Source organism: Galeopterus variegatus, unplaced genomic scaffold (assembly GCF_000696425.1).
Source record: "Galeopterus variegatus unplaced genomic scaffold, G_variegatus-3.0.2 Scaffold7707, whole genome shotgun sequence".
Lineage (NCBI taxonomy): Eukaryota > Metazoa > Chordata > Mammalia > Dermoptera > Cynocephalidae > Galeopterus > Galeopterus variegatus.
Window position 1 is genome coordinate 2,355 of NW_007733818.1, and position 27,864 is coordinate 30,218.

The 27,864-nt window shown below is 58.5% G+C and overlaps 1 protein-coding gene across 1 annotated transcript; it reads right to left on the reverse strand.

Annotated features, from left to right (window-relative positions):
* Nucleotides 1-229: 229 nt before the first annotated feature.
* LOC103607776 (sarcosine dehydrogenase, mitochondrial-like) lies at nucleotides 230-27,595 on the reverse strand. The gene is made up of 13 exons (XM_008592240.1): nucleotides 27,225-27,595; nucleotides 25,868-26,046; nucleotides 24,793-24,972; nucleotides 24,005-24,128; nucleotides 23,710-23,810; nucleotides 16,328-16,432; nucleotides 14,929-15,058; nucleotides 10,511-10,597; nucleotides 10,182-10,272; nucleotides 7,592-7,733; nucleotides 4,649-4,732; nucleotides 1,465-1,578; nucleotides 230-331 (listed from the first exon to the last, which is right to left on the reverse strand). The coding sequence occupies exons 1-13, from the start codon at nucleotides 27,553-27,555 to the stop codon at nucleotides 230-232; spliced, it is 1,770 nt and encodes a 589-aa protein (XP_008590462.1). The 5' UTR covers nucleotides 27,556-27,595.
* Nucleotides 27,596-27,864: the final 269 nt, after the last annotated feature.

The following is a 27,864-nucleotide window of genomic DNA, read 5'->3' on the forward strand; positions in this document are numbered from 1 at the left end:
TGGGACTGTCCTCCTCCTGAGTCCCTGGGCTGCTACCCCACCTCCCTGCAGACATTACTGACCCCTTTTGGAGCTCCCCCTAGTGTTCGGGCACTGCAGTGCCTTTGCTGGGGCTGCTGGGGCTGCTGACTAAAACCCAGAACAGCTTTCCTGGCTGGCGCTTGCCAGCCTGGGCCGGGGTGGCTGCCAACGCTGAGAACAAGCGTGTGTTTCATGCCTCAGGGCTGTTTCAGGCGCCTTTGCGGAGGCTGCGTGAAGCCACACAGCCAAGTTGGCATCTCCTCCGAGCTCTCACATCCTCGAGGGCCAGAAGTCCCACGGGCTTCAGAAGCTGCAGGTTTGGAGGTGCCAGACGGAGCCCCGTGCACCCCCAGAGGCAGCCACGAGGGACTCTGAGAAGGGCCCTGCAACCCCCAAGCTTTAGGACACACAGCCTCCGCTTTCATGCCAGAAGTCCCCTCTGCCACTGCCTTTAACAGGCATTTTACCACTAGAGCAAGTCTGGGGGGAAGTGGGAATGAACACGTCCTTAACTTCAGGACCAGCTACAGAATTTGCAGGGCCCACTGCAAAATGAATATAGGGATCTTGTTCAAAAAGCATTAGGAGTTTCAGGGCAGGGACAGCAAAGTGTCCACCCAGGTGTGGGACCATCCTGGAGCCACCCTACTCCCTCCCCAGAGGCAGCAGCAACTCATCACGATGCTCCCCAGGTCCTCCCTGGCCTCTAGGGACCCTGGTGAGGCTCGGTAAGCACTTTACAAGATGCCTGGGGGGCCCCGGGTGGGAGCTGGCGGTGTTCCTTCTGCAAAGGCTGCCTACGAGAACATTCCTGCACGGTGCAGACGGCTGGAGGCGAGGCCCAGCCCCCAAAGCTCGTCACCTCCACCCCAGTGCAGGGGGCGGGCAGGCACTCAGGCGAGGGGTGGTGAGCTCAGCCTCAGAGGCCCACTTTTACAGCAAGAGGGGCAGTGAGCAGGCTCCCCCAGCTCTGCTCTCCTCCGTTTGTCCCCTGGAGAGGCCTGTCCAGAGGCCCAATGCCCAGGATCGGCGGGCCCCCTTGTCCTGGTAGAACTGTAGGCGGGAGCCCTCTGTGCGTGGTCCTGGGAAGGAGCAGCTCCATCCTCACAAAATCTCACGTGGAAGGGGGCAGAGGCTGGAAGTGCTGCAGCCCTGGCCTGAGGCAGGGCAGACCCAGGCCTGACTGCCTCACCCCGCCCCTGCCTCGAGCAGTAACATTTACCCTCAGGCCTAACGCAGGCAGAATCTCCGTGCAGATGGCGGGAAGAGAGGAGAGGAAAACATCACGTGATCCCGCCCCAGGAACGAGTCAGCCAGAGCAGGGGATGTGGGGAGGAGCCCCGCAGGGCCGGCAGAGGCCAGCCCCCGGGAGGCTCCCCTCACTGCAGGACGGGGGTGCGGGTGGGGACTCCGGCGTCCGCCCGTGGGGGAGCAGCCACTCACCACGTCATGGTGGGGCGGGAAGTCGAAGGGGTACTCATCGCCCAGCAGCTTGTTGTAGGCGCAGTCCTTGTGCACCTGGTTTCCGTAAGCCCCGTAGTAGTCGTAATCGAGGACCTAGGAGGAGGCGACTCAGTCACTGCCCTTCCTCCCCCTCCCTGCTCCTTCCCTCCACAAACACAGCTTGGGGCCTGCTGGTGGCAGGTGCTGAGACGCGTCCTGCAGAGCCAGACTGGTGCTGGCCTCAGCGGGCCTCCCCTCCTGCAGGTGCAGGTATGTTGCGGCCATGGAGGGAGGCCGTGTGGTTCTGGCAATATACACACATACACACACACGCACACGTGCACACACATACGCACACACACACATACACACAGAGACATGTACACACACGCGCGCACGCACACATACACGCACATACACATATACACACGCACACACATACACGCACGCACACATACACGCACATACACATATACACACGCACACACATACACGCACGCACACATACACACATGCATACACGCACACACATACGCACACACATACACGCACGCACACACACACGTACACACATTCACACACACACATACAGGCACGCACAGATACACACATGCACACACACGTGCACACACGCACATGCACACACACGCACATACACACAGACACGTACACACGCACGTGCACACACGCACATACACACGCACGCGCAGACACGTACACACACAAGCACACGCAGATACACACAAACACACACACGCGTGCGCACGCACGCACACATACACACATGCACACACACACATACACATACGCACACGCACATGCACACACGCACACACACATGCAGACACGTACACACGCGCGCATGCACAAATACACACAAACACACATACACACGTGTGCACACACATTCACACTGACACACACGCACACATACACGCACACGCACACACGTGCACACACGCACATACACACGCACACACATGCACACACACGCACATACACACAGACACGTACACACGCGTGCGCACGCACACATACACACAGAGACATACACATATACATGCTCACACACACATGCACATACACACAGACACGTACACACAAACACATACACACACTCACATTCACATACACACACACATGCATACACACATGCACACACACGCACACACATACACAGAGACATACACACATGTACACGCACACACACGCACATACACACAGACACGTACACACAAACACATACACACACATACACAACGTGCACACACAACATGCATACACACATGCACACACACGCACACACATACACAGAGACATACACACATGTACACGCACACACACGCACATACACACAGACACGTACACACAAACACATACACACACTCACACATTCACATACACACACACATGCATACACACATGCACACACACGCACACACATACACAGAGACATACACACATGTACACGCACACACACACACATACACACAGACACGTACACACAAACACATACACACACATACACAACGTGCACACACACGCACGTGCACACACTTTCATACACACATACACATTCACATACACACAAGCACACACACATACACACATATACACACACATACACGTACACACACATACACACACACGCACAAACTACATAAACTGCAGATCACTGCAGTGATGCTCCAGGAGCTGTTGCCATGGTGACCTGGGACCCTGTTCCCACTCTGGGCCAGACCCTGCTGGAAGTGCCACATACTCCTAATGGACAACTGGAGGCCCAGAGAGACTAAACCTTGCCCAGGTCACACACAAGTGCCCAACAGAGCCATGGCATGAAGCCTGGTGGTTGCAGAGTCTGGATCCCCTGCCATTGCCTCGGCGCCTCCTGCCATCTGCCCCTCTGTCAGACAACCCCACCACCCAGGCTCTGCCTACCGCCCCCCCTTCCAGACTGCTGGCACCACACAGATGTGAGTACAGGTGCAGGCTACTCTCACCTCCCAGCCCTGCCCACCATGCCCACCAGCCCTCACCTCCTCTCTACAGCTCAGAGCTGAGTGTGAGGTTATAACTGAGTTGGGCTCCACAGCTCCTCAAGCCCCAGCTCAAGCCCCGGTGTCCAGGGAGGGGTCTTTCCCAGCAACTTCTCACTCCCTGGCCAGGCACGGCCCACCCTGGTCTGTGAGACCACAGCAGGGACATCCTAGCAGTGGCCGCCCTGCTGCAGTGTCAGGGATTGGAGGGACATTGCCCGTCTCCTGGACTCCCAGGGTGACTCCCACATGGGGTGCAAAGTCTGCCCATCTTGGGACCAAGGATGTGTTCCTGACTCCAACTCTTGGCTCCTCTCTGCCCAGGGACTCCAGGGGTGAGGGGCTTCCAGGGCTACCCAGGCTGAATGCGGTGAGCTGTGCTTAAAGACAGCGTCTTCCCAGGCCTATCCTCCCCACATCGTCTCTAGGAGCCATATATGAAGGGACCATGATCAACAAGGCTCTGAGGACATGACCCCAGAGCCAGGGCCCCTGCTGTGAGCTCTGGCCCCCGTCTCCCCTGACGATGCCCTGGGACTCACCATGGACATGTGCTGCTATAGGGAGGGAAGACGGCTGCCCTGCAAGGTGACCTTAATTTGTACAAATCTGGATCAAATGCTAACGCGTGGTGGGTGTTAGAGCCTCACATCGTCTGCTCCAGAGTCCCCATCCCAGGGTTTCACGAGCAGGACTGGCTTTTATTCTCTCTGAAGACACAGGTCCTGGAGAGGCACTGAGGGTGCTGGGAGGCCCCAGAGGGCACCCACAGGCCAGGATGCTGTGAAATCTCAATTGAGAAACCAAACGCACTGAGTGCATAATTTTGAGCTAAATCCTCTCACTACCATAAATTAACAGTTGGGGCGGCAGAAATATACGCGCAAAAGTATGAGAAGATGCTCTTGGTTCCTCCTGCACCCTGGGGGAGTCTCCTGTGCTGTCTCCCACCTCCAGGGAGGAGCCCTCCCCACGTGGCCAGGGGCAGGAGGCCCCAGCTCTCACGGGCAGGTCCACGGGACTCAGCTCCCCACCTGGGGTGAGGGGACAACGCAGAGGTGGGAGGGGGCGGTGAGCAGGGCCTCTCTGCTGAATGGACCAGTGGCGCTGGTGAGACTGCTGGGCGCAGAGCTGGAGCTACTCACCGGGGCGGCGCCTTGGAGGTTAAACCATCCCGGCCGCTCCCAGCCATGCCGCTCCTGGAACACACAGCCTCGTCCGAGGAGCTCCTGCACAGGCGGGGTGAACAAGCCCCTTCAGACATGGAAGGCACCCGCGCAGGGCGGAGAGCGACCACATTGCCCCTCCAAAGCCAGGTGTAGAGGGCAAAGAGGCGCTTGCACTCAGAACTAGGACCCCAGCCCAGCCTGCCACTCCCACCCTAGAGCCCCACACCCCCAACACCCCCACTGCCTCGCCCCAAGAATCCCCAGTCTAGGAACTGAATCGTGTCCACCTCCTCCCATTGATATGTGAAAGCCCTAACCCCCAATATGACCACATTTGGAGATGGGTGACTTTCAGGTGACTAAGGCTAAATGAGGTCATAGGGTGGGGCCTGACCCAGTAGGGCTGGTGCCCTTCTAAGAGGAAGAGACTCCAGAGCTCTCTCCACCATGTGAGGACACAGCCAGAGGCAGCCATCTATGAGCTAAGAGGCCTCCTGCAGGAACAGAGTCATTCGCTGACACCTTGATCTTGGACCTCCTGGTCTCCAGAAACATGAGAAAATAAATCTCTGTTGTTTAAACCACCCAGTCTGTGGTGTGTTGTTATGGCAGCCAAGCAAACTAATACACCACATGACCCAGCAATTCCACTCCTAGATACATGCCCAAGACAGCCGGAAGCAGCGTCTCAAACACACACGGTACACATGTGTGCACAGCAGCCAGAAGTGGGACAGACCACGCGGCAGCAGCCGATGCAGGACAAACAAAACGTGGTCTGTGTGCAATGGGATATTATTCAGCCACAAAAAGGAACAGAATTTCTGACACGTGCTGCAGCACAGATGAACCTCTAAGACATGCTGAGGGGAAGAAGCCAGACACAAAGGTCACACATCGTATGGTTCCCTTGGTATGAAATGTCCAGAACAGGCAAAGTTGTAGAGAGGAAAGGAGGTTACAGGTTGGCAGGGGCTGGGGGGAGGGACAATGAGGAGTGACTAATTAATGGGACGGGGCTTCTGTGTGGAGTCCTGAGAATGTTCCGGAACTAGACAGTGGTGATGCATGCACAGCCCTGTAGATGCACTTAATGCTCTGAGGCGTACTCATTAAAATGGTCATTAAATGGCTAATTTTATGTTTTGTGTACTTTACCACAATAACAAGTATAACAGACACGGGGAAGTAATCTAGTGGAAGATTTCTTTGACAATAAATTTGGTATTAAAACAGAAAGAAAGAAAGAAAGACTCCCCACTCTCAGGTTTAGAAGGACCTGTCCACGCCCTGCCCCTGACTGGCAGCAGGGCCCAGAGCCCAGGCCCAAGGGGGCCGTGGAAGCTGAGTCTGGCCCAGGTGCGGGTGCCCAGACGGATGGTCTAGCAGCCCTGGGTGGGGTGGATGCAGGCAGAGCACAGAGCGGGAGGAGAAACACCCATGATCACGGTGCCATAGTGACACCCGTAGGTCCTCTCCACATGTCGGGGACGCCACAGGGCAGCAATCAAGTACAGAAGAACCCCTGCTGTTCAGTGGGGAAGGAGGCACCCACAGATCACCTTTCCAAGGAGGGAAAGTGTTAGTCTCAGAACCCCACTTAAAGGGGCAGGCTCCTCTCCTTAAAAAAGAGAGAGAGAGGGCCGGCCCGGTGGCGCACTGGATAAGTGCACGGCTTGGGAAGCGCGGTGGCGCTCCCGCCCGAGGGTTCGGATCCCACATACAGACCGGTTCCCGCTCACTGGCTGAGCGAGGCGCGGGAGCAGCACCGAGGGTTGCGATCCCGTTGCTGGTCCCCGGTCCGGTACGGGGGCAACACTGAGAGTTGCGATCCGTTGCCAGACACGGAAAAAGACAAAAGACAAAAAAAATAATAAAAGAGAGAGAGAAAATGTAAGTGGCTGTCGAGTGTCATAGGATGCTGACCAGGAAGCGGGGGCAGGGGTGGGCTTCAGCCCTCGCCGAGTCTCTTTGGGTAGAAGTGTTTGGTTGTAAGGAATGTGTCTGAGCCCACCGTGAGCTGGGCAAACCCTGCATTCATTCCTGGAGGCTGTTGAACTGTCGGGACTGGCAAGGGGGTGATTGAAGGCCTGGGGGCAGGTGGGGGTGACCCTGAGGCCATGTGGCCTGAGATCACAGCTGGCCCACCAGCTGGGCCAAGGGGCCAGGGCGGTCTGGTAACCAGCCTTCTGACCACTGACGTCTCCCGGCCTCTCCCCAGGAGGTGCAGCTGATACTGGGGTCCCTCTTGGTTTAGACACTGGAGTCCCAGAGGAGGGAGGCCCCTCCTCCAGCTTAAATGCCACCTGCTCCCTGAGCCTGCTCTCCTGTCTCCCCCTCCATCCATCCACTCAATGAACCAGAGTGACTAGGACATAGCCCCTGTTCCCACGTAAGCAAAGCATCCAGCACAGGATGACTGGGAGGAGGGAATGCAGGCGGGCAGGAGCACGGAGTGGGAGCGCCAGGAGCACGCACGGGGCAGAGCTCAGGGAAGGGCACCTGGCAGTGGGTTTCATCGTGTAAGCAGAAGCTCACCAGGGGAAAAAGGCATCCCAAGCAGGCCTCACAAGCAGGGGCCCATCTTCTCAGCACACACAGCCCGACTGTCCCCACTCTGACATTCGACAGCACACACCCACCGTGCACCTGCTCCCCAGACCCCTGCCCTGCAGCGCTGGGATGTGCTGTCTCCTCCCCTGGAATCCCAGTCCCTTGGCGGGAGCCGTTTCCCCACACGTCCCAGCCCCGAACACAGGGCGCAGCCCAGAGGCCTGCTGGGTTCACAGCCTCGTCGCCCCTGCAGTGCCTGCCCTGCAGTTGGGGTTTCTCCTTGCATTACCGTTGCCCCAATACCCTGAGGACTTCCCAGAGAGTCACCACGGCCTGGCACGCAGCAGGACTTGCTGGGAGTGGTACCTCGTGCAGGGGGTCCCTCCTCATGTTGCGCCCAGCCAGTGGCTCGTCGTGGGGGAAGACAACGGAGTAGTTCTTGGCGTAGGACTCGTGGCTGCGCTCGCGGATCCAGCGGCGGTGGTCTGTGAGCGAGTGATGGAAGCGCCTGCCGCGGACGGAGGGACCGGGTCACTGCTCTGGGGACGGCCCGTCAGGGGAGGGCTGGCCAAGGACCAGGGCAAACCTGGACCCTCGTCCCCTCGGCTGGAGTCCTCCCCGTGGCTCAGCGCCGGGGTGGCTCCTGGCTCTCCACTCGCCCCCACACCCGGGGCTCAGCCTGCTCGCCCGCAAGCCCCTGCCCTGCTGCCGTAGTGAGCAGAGGGGGTGCTGCAGACAGGGCCGAGCCGGGCGCTCATGCCCGACAGACACACTGGGCTCTGGTCTCGCTCTTGCCGCATTGCCATCTGCTCTCTGGACTCCAGAGTTGGGGATTTCGGGCCCCCGCATACCCAGGGGAGTGAGTGGGCCCCCGAGAGGGAGGGGCTCAGAAGCCCAAATAGACTAGTGAAGGTTAATGGGAGGAGTCTTTAAAGCTCAGGGTCGACAGTGTGTCACCCCGGTGTCACCGCGGTGTCAACACCAGTCCCCTTTCTCCTCAGCAAGGAGCCCCCTCCCCCGCTGCCAGTGTGCAGGACCCCAGGTCTCTCCAGGAGAAGCCCAGCTGTGGAGGGGAGCAGCTGCAGAATCCAGCCTCTGGGGCCAGAGAAGGTCTGACAGGATAGCTTTGGGTCTGTCTCCTTGAGGCTGGGGACAGCATGTGCAGCCCCCTACTGGGGTCCAGCTCCAACCCAGGGGGCCCCACACCATTTCTTGCTGAGCCGAGAGGCCCTGCAGCTGGCCTGTGGCCCAGGCCCCTCCTCCTGCCTTCTCGTGGGCAGAACAGCGGGCTGGATTAGACGCCTGGCCTGGCCATGCCGGGACCCACAGCCCCGTCCTTTGCTGGACTCTGCCTGGTCCTCCCAGCCACCGCCGCCAGCCACATCCCCCGTGGAGTTCCTGAGCTCTGCGGTACCTGCCCAGCCTGTCGGGGCAAATTGACTCTTAGTCTGCATGTCATTCTGGCAGGAACGTCTTTCTGGTGGGGCGGTGGGGAGTGAGCTACAGGTGTGCGCGTTATTATTAATGACACTATTACTAAGAATTGCTCTTTTCCAGCATAACCCCAGGGCTGAGTGCTGTCTCCAGAGACCTCTCTGTTGCCCTATGCATGGGGCCCAAAGTCTGCCTCATCTCATACGAGAGGAAACAGGCTGGGAGGGGACACGAGTGTTCCTGGTCACACCGCAGAGCCAGGAGGTGAAGGAGGCCTGGTGGGGACAGGAGGGCCCCGGGAGGGCTCTGGAGGCAGCGCAGGCCTGCGCGGGGTGTGGGGTCTGGAAGCGCAGCTCTGGTTCGAAAGCTGGGTGACTTCAGACAAGTCGCCTCCACCTTGTGTTCGTAGGGGTGGTTTGATGTGGCCCTTCCCAAGGTCCCTTGCAGCTTATCATTTCTGGAACCTTCCTCTTTGGGGGAAGTGCATGGGCGCAGCCCCAGACGGGCTCCGAGGCAGCTGCAGAGCAGACCTCACTGCACTGGGTAGCATGGAGGGGGTGGCAGTCGGGGGGACTTTAGTGTCTGCCTGTCTGTCTCTCTCTCCCTGACCCCTGAGGGTGTAATGTCCTCCTCAGGCCAGGAAGGAGCGAGGTTAGCAGAAGCATGCGGGTACCCGGAGCTGAACCTGCAGCCCCTCCACCCCCCACCCCGGCCTCTGGCCCCTGTGGGGCAGCTGGGGTCTCCCCAAGGACACCGTCCACCAGGAGTGGTCACGAGTGGAGTGGGCTGAGCAGGCCACAGAGGCAGGTCTCCCTCCCTGCTGCTCTGCCTCGACTGCCACCCTGCAGAGCACAGGACAGGCCCAGGTTACCCTAGGGGGGAGACACCACAGCCCAGCCCCACCGACACCCACCCGCCAGGCCCTGCCTGGGTCAGAGGAGAGTTGAGGTGCCACCCTCCTGACCTGGCCCTGTGTCACTGTCCTGTCCTCTTTAAGGGTGGCCCTGACCTGCAGAAGGCCACTGGGCAACAGGGATGCCTCTCAGCTCTGGCCATCAGTCCCCGTGCCTCTGCTCAGGTTTATTTAGTGCTTCTGTGGGCAGACCAGACGCTGAGCACTTGACCTACACGGCTTGCTGCTCCCAAACCTTTGCAGTGTCGCCATTACCGCCTCCGTGTCACAGACGAGGAAATTGCTCGGCACTAGGTATGATTCACTCCTGGCCACTCTATAGTGACCGATGGAACAGGAATGCTAGTTGGCGCCACCTGGCTCCAAGCCCCAGACACACACCGAGAATGATTGTCCCAGCTCTGCCTGCTCCCCAGGCCTCAGTCTCCCCACCTGTAAGTGGGATGATGAGATCCCACTGATGGCTCCAGAACTCTCCAGAGGGTCAGGCAGGACCCCGGGACAAGAGACCCTGGAAACTGAAGGGCCATGGATCTGCCAAAGCCAGGTGCCCGCACGGCGTAGCCTGCCTGCTGCTGGCCCTGCCCTCGGGTGTATGGGCGTACTCACCTGATGTCGTAGCTGTACATGTCCTTCTCCGGGCGCCCGTGGACAATCCAGTGGGCCAGCTCCTGCCCACAGCCACCGCCCAGCATCATTCCTGGCAGAAGCAGAACCACAGGTCTGCAGTCTGTTCCCAGGTACCCAATATAGTCCAATTCCATGCTCTCCCCATCTGCACATGTGGTGCATGCCCCAAGCCCTGATCTCATACCGGGGATGCTGCACGCCCCCCCAGCTGGACCGCACCCTGCCCGCAGCCTCTCTAGCCTCTCCCGTCTCCACCGCTGTCCGGCTGCGGCACTCCGGGACCGCTTCCCGCCACTGCCCGCACTCACCAGCACTGTTGAAGCCACAGCCCAGGAAGAACCCACGGAGCTCGGGTGCCTCCCCCATCAGGGGCTTGTGGTCAGGCGTGAAGGATTCTGAAAGGGAGGGGGAGGCCTGAAGCTCCCTCCAGCCCACATGCACTTGGGATGAGGTCTCCCGAGAGAGTGATAGTCCAGCCAGGGGCTGCAGGTGCCTGCTTCATCCAGACCCTCTCCATCCTGAAAACCCAGCACAATGCCACTTCCTCCAGGCAGCCTCCCCTCCTGCCCACGTTCCCTGAGCTCCCTGGCATTTGCTGCCAGAACCACCCAACTGCAGCCTGACTGGCTGTGCCTTGTAGGGTCCAGGTCAGTCTCGGGGCTATTGTTATTCTCCTGCCCACACAGGGCTCTCGTGACCCCCACGCAGTGCCATGGGCCCCTTCACTGCACCACTGTCCTACAGTGTTATTGCCAGTGACTCGTCCCTCTTGCCCACCAGACCATGTGAGGGCAGGGACTGGGCTCTGCTCACCACCATGTCCCAAGGCCTAGCACAGGGCCCAGCAAACACAGGCACTTGAGAGATGTTCGCTGAATGAATGAATGACCATCAGTTCTTTGGGAGAGGGGACCAAGCCTCCTGCTTCCGTCTGCTGCCAGCGAGCCTCGGACAGAGGCCAGAACAGGGTGGAAGAGGGACCCTGGGGCATAAAGAGCTAGACTTTGCAGCCACAGTCCTGGAATCAAACCCTGCCCTTCCCCTTCCTTGCTGTGTGACCCTAGGCAAGTCACTTTGCCTCTCTGAACCTCAGTTTCCTCATCTGTAAAATCAAGATCAGGGTGCTTACTTCACAGGGCTACGAGCGTTTGCAGCCTGCCTCAGGGGCTCGGCCCTGGGGAGGCAACTTGGAACAAGACAAATCCCACTCCCGGGAGCTGACAGGAGCACAGGGGGACAGAGAGTAAATACTCACACAGGCAAAAAACAGAATGCCTCGTAAAGAAAACACAGAGGGATGAGCGGCCGGGTCACTGAGCTGCTGGCTGCTGCCAGCACCGTCTGCGGCACGTGCTGTTTCTACCTGCGTTGTATCATAGATGAGGACAGGGCTCAGCTCTGGGCCTGATGTGTGAGGGTCACTCTGTTGGTGACTATGGAACTGGATGGACAGCCAGGCTGCCCGGCTCAAGCCCGTGTCCTCAACCTCTGCAGGTGGACCAGTAGCAAGCATCGTCCTGCACCCTGGAGGGCCATCAGGGCCTGACCCTCGGGGGACAGCATCTGAGCTGGGAGGGCAGCCAGCCACGGGGAACCTGGCAGGGACAGCTTCCAAACAGCAGGATGGGGCTGGACACGTCGGAGACACAGAGGTGGCTGCCAGGAAGGTGGAGGGGCAGGTCAAAGTGGGGGCAGGGCCCTACGGTGAGAGGTCAGAGGCCAAGGTGAGGATATTTATCCACCCTCTGAGTGGAGGGTCTCCAGGAAGGGAGAGCAGTTGGTGAGGAAGCCTCAGGACTTCCCCAGGGCCAGCATGAAGCTGGGCCAGGGTGGTCGCCAAGCGGTCATCTGGGTGAGAGGCGCCTGGAGGAGGTGACGGCAGGCGAAGGGAAGAGGTGAGCCCGCGCTATGCCTGACGATGGGAGTGTGGGACCTGCTCCCAGGCCCAGGGCGGCAGGAAGTTCTGAACAATGGAACCCAAGGGACAGCTAGCAGGAGGCAGCAGGGACAAGGGTCTCTGATGCTTAACAAATGACTCAGGTGGGTTTGAGCCACGCAAGGACACAGGGGACCTCCAGGCAGAGTGGACGGCCGGGCTGGTGTCTCCCACCCCTGCCTCGGCTCTGGAATGAGAGCCCCACCCACCCTCCGGCTCCCTCCGCCCTCTGCGGGGTCCCTGAATCAAGGTCGTCTGAGACTTCCCTGTTCTTTTCTGGAGGCCAAGGGCCATTGACCGCGCCTGGCAAGGAGAAGAGTTGATTTCCCCAGGAAACCTCCCATCACAGCTGGGAGACCAGACACAAAGTGTCCTTGCACGCACATCTCCCCAAAACAGGGCTGTGTGGGGTAGTGACGGCTCAGACGCTCGCTGCCACCCTGCGCACTGCTGCGGGCCACGGCCCCACCCGCTTGGGGCTGCACCTTGCAACCCCCTGGGGGCTGCACCTTGCACCCAGGGCTTCTTTATGAGCCGAGTCGATTAAAGCAGACTTAGTGACGGCTCAGACGCTCGCTGCCACCCTGCGCACTGCTGCGGGCCACGGCCCCACCCGCTTGGGGCTGCACCTTGCAACCCCTGGGGGCTGCACCTTGCACCCAGGGCTTCTTTATGAGCCGAGTCGATTAAAGCAGACTGGGCCGGCAGTACATGCCGGGACAGAGGGCTGGACTTCCCCACGGGACACACATTGGGAACCCTCTCTCTTCCTGTCCTGGCCCTGCATGACCTGTGGAAGCCCCTGGACCTCCCTGGCCTCTCACTGTCCACTCTCAATCACGATGCTCAGTGCCATGGTCTGAGCCCGGCCTGTGCCCTGCACCACGCCTGTGGCTTGCTCACCCCTGGGAGCAGGGGCGCTGTGGCTGTTTCACAGATGGCAACACTGACGCACACAGGGCTCCCGCCCTGGTCACTCAGCCAATCGGGGCTCAGCCGGACTCCAACTCAGGGCCTTGGACACAAAGTTTCCCTTTCTGGGCAACACTGTGTCTTCTGAACCTCTCTCTCCACAGCCCTGAAGTAGGAACAGGGCTCACCTGCCAGCAAGGGGAACACCGTGTGATTCTGCTGGAATGCACAGTGCTCAGGCCTAGGCTGGGCTGTCCCTCCTCTGAGCAGCCACCCTCACCCACGGGCTCTGGCCTCCCCACCCCTGCGCTTCCCTGTCAGAGCACCTACCCACCCTGAGGTCAGCACCTCACCCTGGGTCTCCCCACCAGGCTGGGAGCCCTGGCCTGAGAGTGCCGGCCTCCAGCAAGGACGAAGGGCCGGGAAGGTAGAATGAATGACCACTGAATAAGTGCCAGAGGCCCCAGGACACTGGCCACTTCCAGGTGAACCGCACTCAGCTTAGAAACGTCTCCCTCAGTCCCACAGCTGTGAACATCTGGCTCCAGAGTCCGCTAGAGCCCCTCCTGCTTCCCCGAGATTACCCTTTGCCAGGACCCCAGGCCAGCAGTGTGACCCCTGCACCTCACCCTGGGACAGAGAGCCCATGCCCTGCAAGCCCTGGCCCATGTGGTGGGGGCGGGGCTGTGCCACGAGTAATCCACGGGGATGTTCAGAGCAGAGGCCGCCTTTCTGCTCCAGCCAACCTCAGCTCAGCTCGCACGGAGGCCAGTGACAAGGCTGGGGCTAAGGCACTCTTGGCACAGGAGCCTTTCCATGCTGAGGCGGGCTGTGGCCTCCCCACCCCTGCGCCTCCCTGTCAGAGCACCTACCCACCCTGCGGTCAGCACCTCACCCTGGGTCTCCCCACCAGGCTGGGAGCCCTGGCCTGACAGTGCCGGCCTCCAGCAAGGACGAAGGGCCAGGAAGGTAGAATGAATGACCACTGAATGAGTGCCAGAGGCCCCAGGACACTGGCCACTTCCAGGTGAACCGCACTCAGCTTAGAAACGTCTCCCTCAGTCCCACAGCTGTGAACATCTGGCTCCAGAGTCCGCTAGAGCCCCTCCTGCTTCCCCGAGATTACCCTTTGCCAGGACCCCAGGCCAGCAGTGTGACCCCTGCACCTCACCCTGGGACAGAGTGCCCATGCCCTGCAAGCCCTGGCCCCTGTGGTGGGGGCGGAGCTGTGCCACGAGTAATCCACGGGGATGTTCAGAGCAGAGGCCGCCTTTCTGCTCCAGCCAACCTCAGCTCAGCTCGCCCGGAGGCCAGTGACAAGGCTGGGGCTAAGGCACTCTTGGCACAGGAGCCTTTCCATGCTGAGCCAGTCTCTGGACCTGCCGGCACCTGGCTGCTGAGGCCAGAGAATGGGAAGGCGCCAGCAGCCCAGGGTCCTGGCCCACACGGGGCTCTCGGGGGGTGGGGCTGAGGCTGGACACAGAACTGGGGGTCACCCCCGTGTGAGCATCAGGAAGGGTCTTGGCCCTCCATTCCTTGCTCAGCCTCACAGGGTGCTGAGACCATTCCCATTTCACAGATGAAAACACCAAATTCCAGGCACGTGCTGACTCTAGGGACAAAGAGCCCAGGCTGGGAGCCAGGAGGCATTCACACCGGGGCAGGAGGAAGCCCTGGGCCTGTGCCAGGGGGCAGATTCCTGCCTCACTAAGCTCAGGTCCTTCTCCTGCAAGGAGGCCTAGAAGTAAGGCTGGATGCAGGGCAGCTGAAGCCAAGCCAGCAGAGAGCAGGGGACAGCCCGGCCCGTGCCCAGCACAGGCAGCCTCAGCCAGGGCCATTGCTACCCACCATCACCAGCCCAAAGGCCTCCCCACTCACCCGGGCCACAGACCGTGGACTTGATCCCCGTCTTCTCCAGCACAGGGACCCGGTTAATGGCGCCTTCGATGTGTTGGGTGAACACGTCCCAATCCAGGTCGAAGAGGCCGAAGGCAAACTTGTCCGACACCTTCAGAGGTAGGGCAGGGGACATCTACTTTGGTCCGGAGAAAAGCATATGTCCCCATGCCAGACCTGGCCTTGTGACAGCGGGCCAGACCAGCCTCCACCAGGTCAGATGAGTGAGAGGGCTGGGGTGGGCATGCTCAGGTCCCCTGGGTTTGTCTCCTTCACCAACCTGCCAGTGGGGCTGTCCTCTCCCTGCCCGCCACCACCCCCCGCTTAAATCGTTAGAAGCAACGTCCTCCCACTGGTCTCCTGCTTCCTGCCCTCCCAACCTGCCAGTGGGGCTGTCCTCTCCCTGCCCGCCGCCACCCCCCGCTTAAATCGTTAGAAGCAACGTCCTCCCACTGGTCTCCTGCTTCCTGCCCTCCTCCAGACCCTTCTCCTGTTCACACCATGCCCACTCTGCTCTCAAGCCTCCGTGGCGTGGCTCCCCCTGCCCCGCCGTGACCCATGAAGCCTACGTGAGCTGGCCTGCCGACCTCTACCGCTGGCCACGGCCACCCTGGCCTCCCTTCAGCTCTCCGAGAGGGCGGGCTTGAGCTGACCTCAGGCCTCACCTCTAACTGGAGCAGCTCCTGGCCCAGACCTGCCAGTGCTGGCTTGTTCTCTGTGCAGGGCTCTGCTTGGACATCCCTGCGTAGGAGACCCTGTCCCGACCATTAGTCTAAAGGACATCCTTCCACCGCAGTCTCTCGAGGCTGGTCCGTACCTGCTGCCCGTGTTCAGCGCATGGTCACCATCCAGAATTGCACTACTTGTTTATCTCTTGTAGGTCTCCCCAGCAGAATATAGGCATCCTGGGGCAGGGACTTTTATCTTAGTGTCCCTCCTCCAAAAACTAAAGCAGTATTTGGCCCAAAGCAGCCATTTAGTCATTCGATTTGTGGACTAATTGCATGAATATAGGAGGAGGCCGTGAGGGTCGTGGGGCTGCCCAGGCTGGGGGGGACACCTGCGGTGTGGTGGGGGGGCACAGTGTTGTTTGCTGATGGACAAAGGACTTCGATGTCCTCGTGATCTAGAGGCATTGCGTCACACTCGTGCAGCTCCACCTGCCAACGTTCCAAGGCAAAGCCCTCCCCCCACGCCCCGGTTCTGGATGTGCCTGTGTGTCACCTTCTTCAGGGTGGGAGACAGATGTGTGCGAGCCTGGTGGGGCCAGGGGACCTGACACTTCTCGGTGTGCCTCTGAGGAGCTTCAGGAGGGTGGGCTCTCGAAAAGAGACGCATCCCCACACCCCCTCCCAGCATCCCAGGGCCCTTGGCGTCTTACGTCCTCCCAAAAGATGGGGTTGGCCTCGTAGCCGCCTACAGACAAGGCGTCCCCTTGAAGGCGGAGGTAGACAGAGGCATCATGGTCACGGACGTTGGGCATGTTCTGGAAGGCAGAGCAGAGAGGCCTCCGCGTCAGCCAGGGCTGGGTGGGGGCCTGGTGCCCCCTGCCCTGCAGTGGGCCTAGCACCTCCCTTAGGAGTCAAAGGCCCAGAGAGGACCCATGGACAGAGTGGATGAGGGGCCTCAGGTGACACACAGTAGACAGACCACTCCCATTCAAATCTCTCCTTCCTCAAATCCTGTAAAATAACAGCAAAGGAGTCAGAAGGAGGAAGGCTGGATGAAGAGCAAGAGAGAGGAGGGAGGGAAGAGACTGGTATAACCCACGGGGACAGCAGAACAGGGGACAAGGCAAGAGCAGAGGAGGGGAGGTTTCCAGCCCCTGGAGGGTAAGGCCTGGGTGGGGAGGGGCGAGGCTCCAGCTCAGCTTGGGGGGAGGGAGACTGAACAATTCGAGACAGTTTCCCCCCTCCCTCCTCCCCTCAAATCTGCAGAGGCTGAGCTTGCGGCCACCCCAGGTCCCTCTGCAGGCATGTGCGTGCGTGTGTGTGTGTGCGTGTTACACGGCTGTACTCACGTACAGGAGAATCAGCTAAGACTCTTCAAGGCAGCTGGATCCAGACCCCTCCGCCCCTCACCCCATGCCGCCCAGGGCCCGGCCCCACCCTGCAGGAGCTCTGATGTCCGCCTCTGCACAGGTGGGTCCTGAGAGGCCCCAGACTTGGGGAGCAGAGTGGGGAGTGGGCTGACATCCCCCATGACAGCAGACAGGAGACAGGAGTGGCCCAGGGAAGGCTTGAGACGTGACACCCGGATCCCTCACCCATGATGAGGCTGGAGGCTTAACCTCCATGCAAGAGGCTCTCCAGGCCTTGGCTCTCCGAGCATCCAACCTGCTGGAAATTCACTCTTAAAAATGAAACCACAGTCAGAACTTCAGTGAGGTGAGAAGAGTGGGCCCATAAAAAAAGGTGCTATGTGAAAGGAGTCCAAGATCAAGAAAGAGGTCTTTAAATTAGATATAATAATCAAAATTTAAAATTCAGGAAAAGGGTCAGACAGGGCTGAGATCACCCTGCACATATTAGGCTAAAAAAGATGGAGAAATGGAAATCAGGAGAGGAAACAAAATGAGAAAATGAGGTCAGGACTGAAGGTCCAACATCCACCAGGAAACAGAAAACTGGAGCAGAGAGAAACGCATTCAAGGGCCCACGAGTGCCCACCAAGCCGTGGGGACGGAGAGAGGGCAGCACACAGGTGGACAGGACGGTCACAAATAAAGGGACCGCATCACAAGAGGCTGAAGACATGGAGTGAAGTCTTCAGGATTCTGATGGACAGTGACTTTTTTTTTTTTCCTTTTTGTCTTTTTTTTTGTGACCAGCAACGGGATCGCAACCCTCGGTGTTGCGCCCACACCGCGCTCAACCAGTGAGCGGACCAGTCTCTATATGGGATCCGAACCCTCGGCGGGAGCGCCGCCACTCTACCGAGTGTGCCACCGGGCCAGCCCGGACAGTGAGTTTTTAAACGTAGGATTCTAGATCCAGACAAGCCATCCATCAAGTGTAAGAAAAGAATAAAGACTTTTACAGACGCTCGTGGACACAAAAACATTTACTTCCCATGTACCTCTTCTCAGTAACCTGCCAGAGAACACGCTTTGACAAAACGAGGAAAATACACCAAGAAAGAGAAAGGCGTGGACCCAGCAAACATCAGATCCACACGGAGGAGGGTAAGGAGGGTCCCAGTCCGAGAGCTGATCAACAGGTCCCGGTGCCACCGTCTGGCACGGAGCAGAAGGCCCCAGGCAGTAGGAAGGAGGCCTCCGGGTAAGGGAGCATGGGACCCAGAGACGTCACGTGATGAATGTGACGTGCGTGCGCAGTCACAAAATAGTATCCATAGGGGTTTGACAGATCTGTTCAAACATCTGGGTGGAACATAGTGACAATAATGAATATAAATACAAATATCCTCAACAAAGTACTAGCAAACTGAATCCAGCCACATGCAGAAAGGATAGAACACCATGGCCAAGCGGGACCTAGAAACGCAGGTTGGTTTAACATATGAAAATCAATCAGCAGAATACTTCATATCCATCGAGCGAGGGACAAAACCACATAACCGTTTCGGTAAGTGCATAAAAAGCATTTGACAGAATCCAACATCTTTCATGATAAAAGCATTCAACAAACTTGGAGTGGAAGGGAACTTCCTCAACTTGATAAAGGGTATCTACAAAAAACTCACCGCTAACGTCATACTTAATGGAAGAAAACTGGCTGATTTCTCCCGAGATCGGGAAGAAGAGAAAGTGTCCATTCTCACCACGTGTATCCAACCTCACGCCGGCTGGTCTAGCCGGGGCCTCAATTAGGCAAGAGAAGTAACGAAAGGCATCCAGACTGGGAAATAAGCAAGACTATCCCTACTGGAGGGTGACAGAATCTCATATATAGAAAATCCTAAGGGACCCACAATAATTAATAAAATAGTTTAACAAGGTTGCAGGATACAAGCTCAATGTACAAGAAAAAAAACAAAAAAAAAACCTATTGTATTTCTATACACTAGCATTGGACAATCTGAAAAGGAAATTAAGAAAATAATTCTATTCTCAATATCAACAAAAATGATAAAATGTTTAGGGACAAATTTAACAAAAGCAGTGCAAAACTTGTGCTCTAAAAACTAGAGTGTTTTCGAAAGAAATTAAAGATCTAAGTAAATGGAAAGACATCCCATGTTTATGAAACAGAAGGTTTACTATTGTTAAGGTGACAACACATCCAGATGCAAGGGACCCAGAATATTCAAACCGTCTTGAAAAGGAAGAACACAATGGAAGGCTCACACTTCCCAGTTTCAAAACTTACTACAAAGCTACAGGAGACACGATCGTGTGGACTGATATAAGGATGGGCATAAATATCAATGGACTAGAACCGAGAGCCCAGAAATAAACCTTCGTATTTATGGTCAATTGCTTTTCAATAAGGTGCCAAGACAATTGCACTCCTGTGTCGCTGGTGGGAGCGTGAAACGGTGCAGCTTCTTTGGAAGACAGTCTGACAGCTCCTCAAAACGTTAAACACAGAGTCGCCACATGACCCAGCAGTTCCACTCCCAAGTACTACGGGAGCCAAGAGAAGACACCCGCTTCAACCTCCTGAGGGTTCTCTGAAAAATCGCCTCATAAACACAGATTAGCATGAAGAAAAGGCATAATAAATCTTATTATATCATAGTTTTGTGTGACACGGGAGCCTTCAGAATGAGGACCCAACGACAGAGGGGAGACTGTGCACATCTATGCCTAGGTTCTATGAAGCAGGCGCACCGTGTAGAAATGTGATTGGACAAGAAACTATTCTCTAATGATAAGAGACTGAGTGGGGAAACCCCGCAGGGCCTGTCTGTCCAGATCCTTCTCGGCCTGTCTGCGGAGCATTCATCCTCCAGGGTGGGGGGCAGGACCCTTTCTGGAATGGGGGTCTTATGACCTACAATCCAACAAGGTAGGTCAGAGTTTCTTTATAGCCAGCTCCAAGACAGAGAGGCAGGGGAGAAGTGTGTTTCCATGACTAGCCTTGGGGAAGAGGGACTCTAGTTTCTATGGCTTGACTCAGGGGACAATGAGGCTGAGTTAACGATATTTACACAGCCATAAGATTGCAAATACCGACTACCAATTTAACCAAAAACCACACAAAGCAAATCTATTTAGAGAGCAAGCAGGCCCGGCTCTCCTGTGCTCCTCTGCACCCGAGGAACTGCCTCTCTCCATCCCTCTCTCACCTACTCCTGCACTGCCAATGGGCACAGGGATGGGACCCCCAGCCCATGCTGGAGAATCTGGCAGATGCCCTGCCACGTCCTCCAGGCCCCGATGCCCTGCCACCTGTAGAAGAGGAATGAGACCCACCCTGGGCTGTTGTCAGGAGGTGCACGGAAGTTCTCAGTCCCGGAGCAGTGTTTTAAATAAGAATTACATCATTACCTACTCCAAAAACAAAACAAAGAAAACCTCAGAGCTCCACAGAGCAGGACAATGGGGACACCTGGTGGCCAGGAAAGCCTCTGACTTTTGTTCCAGCAGGATCTGTGTCCCAACTTTCCTGCCTCTAGTGCCCAGCGAGTGCTCAGCTCAGAACCAGCGTGTCCACCTGGCACCTCCGCTGCCCTCCACTCAGGAGCCCTCCCTCCTCCACTGTCCCCAGCACAGCCCTGGTCCCACTGACATCCCTGCCTCCAAATCTCACCCCATTCCCCTCCACCTGCTGCTTCTTTCCCCCACCCAAATCCTCTGGGAAGCCTGCCTGCCTGCTCCAGCCTTCCCTGGTCTCCTCCTCGGAAGCACCAGCTGCTGGACCACTCGATGCCCTCGGCCACCGCCATCATCAGTGCCACAGCTCCCGCCTCACAAGCACCTGCTGTGTGCCACCCTCAGCTGCGGCCCCCCCACTTTGTTCTCTGTGCTCTTTGTTCAGCACAGCCCTATGCAGTATGGACCATTCTCACCCATTCTTCAGAGAAGGAAACTGAGGCTGACAGCAGTGGCTGGACTTGCCTGGTCTGGGTAGTGGAACAGTCGGTATTCAAGCCTAGAGCCTGGGCTCTTACCCACCGCTCTGCACCTGGACAGAGCCTTCAGAGAAGGAAACTGAGGCTGACAGCAGTGGCTGGACTTGCCTGGTCTGGGTAGTGGAGCAGTCGGTATTCAAGCCTAGAGCCTGGGCTCTTACCCACCGCTCTGCACCTGGACAGAGCCTGGCAAAAGCAGGCGACAGGACAATCAGGAACGAGACCATGGGAGAGTGCCTGAGCCTTTGTGCTTTAGCAATGCAGAGACCAGGCCCGGAGGGGGAAGGGACTGGGGTTAGAGTTCCCTAGGACCCAGGGAGACCCTCAGAACAGGGAGGTCCCTGTGGTGACACAGCCCTCTAGCCACCAAATAAGAAAGATGAAGAGCAGGTGGACACCAAGCCCTCACCTGCCAGCCTGGAGCTCCCAGGGTCCTGGCGCTGTGAGGCAGTGTCTGATCTGGGCAGACAGTGTCCTGCAGCACAAGGCTGCCAAGCTCAGGGAGCTTCCTGACCCCAAATGTGGGCCAGGCAGGTGGACACACCCCCAGGACAGGCCCCTGGCCTAGGACTTGCCCTGGCATGAGGTCAGGGTCAGAGACCAGATCCAAACCATCTGCCCAGCTGCAGCCTCCAGAAGGCAGACTTCCTGACACCTCCACATGGCCAGCGGGACGGGGAGGAGCACCCGGGGCTTTGCCACAGCCCCAAGTCTCTGCTTTTCTCCTACAGAGCCTCAGAGCGTCTGGGCTGGTGGCCCTCTCCTTGTGCTCGGTACCCAGAGGCCCACAGGGACCCTGGCTGGCTTTGTAAACAACACCTGCCCCCCAGCTTGGCTCTGACCTTTAAATTCATGGGAAGGGGGCAGCTGCCAAGGTCCAGGCCAGCTCTGCCCACTTCTTCCCTGACAGGGGCCTCAAAGTCAGATATGAGAACTGGGGATGGACAGGCCGTGGCCACCCTCAGGCAGCCCAGACCCCAAAACACAGCCTCTGCCCCACCCCCCAGCCCAGCCAGGCCCTCCCAGAGCCCACCATGGCTTGAGGGCGACCCCTGACAGCCACCTGGGGAGCGCGCTCTCCCCACAGACCCGGGCTGTGGAACTGTCCCCGGCGTGGTTGCTCTTGTCTGCACAACTGACCCAGCGCACAGCCCCTAGCAGCCTCCGGCGAGCGTTCACTGACATCAGACTCATTCTACGAACAGGGGACCATGCGTGCAGGGGGAGGGGCTTGCCCCGTGCACAGGAGACAGGGGCAGGAGTCCATGGAGACCCAGGTCCTGTGTCCCTTCCCCACCCTCTCCACCACTATGGTCTCCCCGGTGACTGGAAAACAGCCAGGTTTGTGCGGGGTGGGGACAGGCAGCTGCCAGGACACAGCTCCCAGCATGGCAGGTCCAGGCATCTCGGCCCCTCTTTGCCAGGGAGGCTAAACAAGGGCAGTCTTGTCTCTCATACTCTCCCCTCCCCACAGCCTCCGGCGCTGGCTCTCTGAACTGTCTGCAGGTCCCCGGGTGCCACGCTCCATGTGTGCCCCTTCTCTGCTGCGCTTCAGATCCTCCCTAGACAGGGCCTCCTCCTCCAGGGAGCCTCCCCTGGTCCGCTAGGGCTGGGAGTCCCGAGCACCTGCGTTTAGCCCATCAGAGCCCATGAGCCTGTTTTGCAGCTGCTTGTTTGCCTGTCTGTAGCCTCCCCCGAGCTCCACGCGGGTAAGAACCAGGTCTCTTTCTCTGCTCTAAGCACAGTTTCTAGAACAGGGCCTGGAACGCACAGCTCACCCAGTCAATGTTCGATGGAGGAAGGGGGGGGAAGGAGGCTTGGATGGAATGGTGGGTGGATGGATTAATAAATGGGTGGGCGATGGAGGAGTGGGTGAAGGGAGGATGGGCGGATGGAAGGATACGTGGAAGAAGGGCTGGGCAGTGAGCGGACGGACAGGCAGGTGCATAAATGGACGGAGAAATGAAGGGAAGGACCGAGGCAAGAGCGAACGATGGCAGATGCCAAGACGGGTGCAGGGAGGGAAGCGAATGGGGACGACCAGACGGAGGGGCGAAGGACGGAGGGCAGGGAAATGGACGGACGGAGAGACGGACGCGTAAGGGACGGCTGGATGACGGGTGGGTGGAGGGAAAGAGGGGAGGGCAACAAGGGGGCAGGAAGCTACCAGCCACCACCACCGGAGAGAGGAGCTGAGAAGGACAGGAGAGGAGAGAGGGCAGGGGCACAGCCCCAGGTGCCAGCAGGTGCACCAGGTGCCCCCGGCCTCCCTTGGCAAAGGGCTCTCAGAGAGGCCTGAGTGCCCGGAATCAGCACCCTCTAAGACAGGCACCCAGGGCGTACCTGGGAGCATGCCAACATCCAGGGCTTCCCTGAAAGTCCAGGCACAGAACATGGTGAAAGCAGAACTGGCTGCACCACGTGGGACAGGCATGGTCTGTGCTTTGGGCATGGGTGAGAAGCCATGCCCTGGAGGCCAAGGGGTTCAGCACCATCAGGTTACACCTGTGCTACCTCATTTCATTCTCATGCCACCTGGAAATGCCCAGTGTTATGATCGGTGTTTCACAAGTGAGGTTGCTGAGGCCCAGGGCAGTGAGGGAACCCAGGAAGGGCATGTCACCTACGTGTGGCCAAGCTGGGGTTCAGAGCCAGGTCCCTGTGCCTCAGAGCCAGGTCCCTGTGCCCCACAGCCTCTCATAGAACCTGGGGCTGTCCACCTACCTGGATCCCCTCGATGCGCTCAGTGACGACGTAGGCATGGTGCATGGCCACCAGTGGGACCTTGACTCCAGCCATCCGACCCACTGCGCTTGCCCACACTCCTGCAGGAGGAGCATGACAGCTTAGCTTTGCTGGCATCTGGTGGGGACTGCCACCTGGGTGGGCATAGGGCACCTCTGCACACCTGCCTGCCCTGGCAGGGACTACCCACCCCAGCGAGAGGCCCTGCAGAGGTGGGACCAGGTTAGGGGGCAGCCAGCACAGCCACTCAAGAGTCAGGAGAATACATTCCCACCTGCACAGTTGACCACACAGGGTGTCTGGATGGAGCCGTGCTCTGTCTCCACAGCCGCGACCCGCCGCACCCCAAAGTCATCTGTCCGCACACGGATGCCAGTCACTGGGCAGTTCTCGATGACCTGGGATGGAGAGGAACTACCTCTAAAACCTGTGGGGCTCCCTGAGGGCACTGCCCACCCACCCCTGACCAACACCCCTCCCAGATGGGACCTGGGGACACAGTTTCTGCGGGCAGCAGACCTCGTAACACTGCCAGGGAAATGGGGTGACCACAGCACCAGAAACTACATCCACTTTCCTTGACTTGGGGAACTTGCCAGTAATGGGGGATGGGGGCTCTTTTTCATGACATGATGTTTGCAGTCTACTGCTTGGTTAAAAAAACAAGTCATAAGACAATGTGCAGCTTGGTTCTATTTTGTGTACATACGCATCTTCATAGGAAAAAATCTGAAGTGGCGCACACAAAAATGTCAGCACTGGTCACTGCTGGTCATGTTCATTCTCCTCTCTTGCTTATTTGCCTTTTTAATTTTTTTCTACAATTATGTGTGTGATCGAGACAAATGAAGGTAAAGCCGGACCTGTGGGGAGGAGGGTGGGAAGGCTGAGTCCGTGAGCAGGCCCGGGGCACAGGCTCTGCTTGGCAGGAGTGGAGCAGAAGGCTCAGAGATAACCTAACTGGCCATGGTCACACAGCAGGCAGAAAATAGCGCCTGGTCTCTTGCCTTCTGCTCTCAGGTTCTGAGGCAGGCGGGGTGGGCTGGGAGTGGGCATGGGTACCTGTGCTCCTCGGGCAGCAGCCGCCCTGGTGAGCGTGGTGCAGGTGCCAGCCGGGTCCATGGTGCCGTCATGTGGCACGTACAGGGTTCCATAGAGATCATCCACATTCATCAGCGGGTACAGAACCTTGGTCTCTGCCGGGCTCAGCACATGGGATTCCACGCCATAGGCCTTGCCCAACTAGGGGACCCAGAGGAGATTAACTGAGCCCCGGGGAGCAGACCGCCGATCACCCTCCTCCCCAGCTGGGCCCCCAAGGCTCTGCTCCAGCCCTGTTTGCTCCCGGAGGCCTTAGCCGGGCACCATGCCCCAGTGGGCCCCGTCCCTCGAATGCACTCCAGCATGAGGTTTAAGGAGCGGGGCAGTGCAGAGAAGCAGGCTCTGGGCCAGACCACCGGTTCTGATCCAGCTCTGACGCTCGCCAGCTGTGGGACCCGGGGCAGGTCCTTAACACCCACCCCCCAAGTCTATGTGGGTGAGAAAGAACTTAGACCAATATCTGGAACAAAGGGCTTCTATAAAATAAATAAGATAACCACCCCGCACAGGTCTAATATTTCCTCAGTCAGACCAGCTCGCCCAAGAGAGACCAACATGGTCCTCGGTTCCAGACTAAAGACTGTCAGATAGGCCACGCCCCCACCACATTTGATTGGCCCAAGGGCAGCCAATCAAGTATCCTCAGGTGTGCATGAGGACAGGCTCTGCCTAGCCAGGGACGAGCTGAGCCAATCAGATTCTCTGTCTGGGCATTCTGAACGAAGAGTGGCAAGTCACCGCCAGACAACAAGGGCAGTACCAGGATTCAAACCCACATCTATCCGGCTCCTTCCCTGCGCGATGCTGCACCATCCCCTCACCAGCAGGGGGGGGCACCCACCGACCTGGGGCCGCCCCACCTGCCACCCCCCTATAGGGAGCACACCCACCAACATGAGACCCCTGCCAGGAGGCACACCCCTGGACCTGGGGCCACCCCACCTGCCACCCCCCTGCAGGGAGCACACCCACCAATATGAGCCCCCCTGCTAGAGGGCACCCCCCTGGACCTGATCCCCACAGGAAGTGCACCCACCGACATGAGCCTCTTGTACTCATCCAGGCGCTGCCGGTTGGATGCGATGAAGAGGCCACCGTTCTGGATCCACCCCGTGTGCAGCCCAGTCTCCTCCTCCAGGTCACGGCTCACCACGCGCCGCGTGTGGGCCAGCAGCTCCACCTCCACGTCGCTGGGCCGCAGCTGCCACAGCAGGCCTGGCCAGGGAGGAGCGACAGCGTCTGTCCCAGCCAGGAGGCACTGCGCCCTTGTCCCAGCCAATGTCAGGCAGGGCCCGGAGTCTTTCTCTGTAGGCCGTGGGAGTGCTGAGAGGCTGCTGGGCAAGAAATGACTGGCCAAAGCAGAGTGTTAGGGTGGGACCCAACCCTTGTCAGTTCAGAGAGCAACAATATCAAAGGCTTGCATTTACTGAGCACCTGCTGTGTGCCAAGCCCACTGCTAAGCTTTTCAGGCGGTGACCTCACAAACCCTCAGAGCAGACCTATGCAGAGGGCTGGTTATTTTATACATGAACTTAAGGCGGCACCAAACAGTTCCGTGTCCAAGATCACAGTGCAGGTGAATGTCAAAGCCAGAACACCAACCTGGGATCTGCCAAAGCCCAAAGCCATGCCTTTTACCCACAGAGGCCGCTCTCCTGAGCAGCAGAGTCTGGAGAGTGGGAGGCCAGGGACATGACTGGTGCCATGTTGGGGGGCGTGGTGGACTGTGTGGGCCCAGCTAAGGTGGACCTCAGGAGCCAAAGAGCAAGAGTGGGTGGCAGTGGCACATCCACCCTCAAGAGCCCAGGGTGTGAAACTTCCCAACTCCACGGCCAGTGACCTCACATTGGTAGCTTGACACTGGCCAAGGTGGGAGTGTTTACACCACAGGAACTGGCAAATGCTGCAGATCAGGAGAGCCGGTTCACCAGCATACCACTGGTTAAATGTGTTAAGGCAGAAGGTTGGCTGCCCTGGGAACTTGCACACTGTAGGTGCTTAATACATGCCCACTGGTTAGTTAGGAGGATAAGGGCTGTAAAGCATGTGGTGTCCATGGAAGACACAGCTCTGAGTCACCCCTGGTGGCCCCCCATCCATCCTTTTCCACCTGCCATGGACACCCCTCAACCCTGGTGGCTTGCCCAAGAAAGGGGCTTCTGCTCTCTGGACAGCTGCCTGGGGCTTCCTGCTCTGAACCCTCCAGGGCCACACTAGTGGCCTCTGCTCCCTCTCTCCACCACAGCTCTTCAGAGACCTGGGGACAATGGCACCCCAAGTCTGCCCACTTTCAGATTGACCACACAGCTTTTCTCAGTGGTCTTTACTTCTAACAGGCTTGTGGTTGCCAACCCAGAACTGCCCAGTCCCTCCCAGTGCCCCCCCTCCGCTACCTGCCGTGTGCCAGGTGGTCCCCGAGGTCAGCCGGTCTCGCTCCAGCAGCACCGCCCCGCCTACACCCAGCTTGGCCAGGTGGTACAGGGTCTGGCAGCCCACGCTGCCCCCACCAATGACCACCACATTGGCTGTGCTGGGCAGCGGCCGACTTGGGCCTTGGGCCACCACAGAGGGGCCCTGTGTCTCCTTCAGGATCCGCTGATGTGGTACTTTCTTCTCAGTTGTGGGGCCGACTGTGCAGGCCATGGATCGCGGCCCCGGGGCCTGGGCAGGGCTTGAACGAGGGCATGTGGTGGCCACACGCAGGGCTCGGATCAGCGAGGCCATGGGGACTCCAAGCTATGGCACCAGAGGGAGCTGGGGAGAGCGCCGAGGCTGGTGGGATGCAGAGGGGACATAGTGAGGGCTGTGCTCTGTGCTCAGGCAGTGCCCTCCAGACCTCCAGCCAGAAAGATCAAAGGAGGAGGAGCAGAAGGAGCAGGAGGAGGAGGAGCAGCAGGAGCAGGAGGAGCAAGAGGAGGAGCAGGAGCAGGAGGAGGAGCAGGTGGAGGAGGAGCAGGAGGAGCAGGAACAGGAGGAACAGTAGGAGCAGGAGCAGGAGGATGAGGAGCAGGAGGAGCAGGAACAGGAGGAACA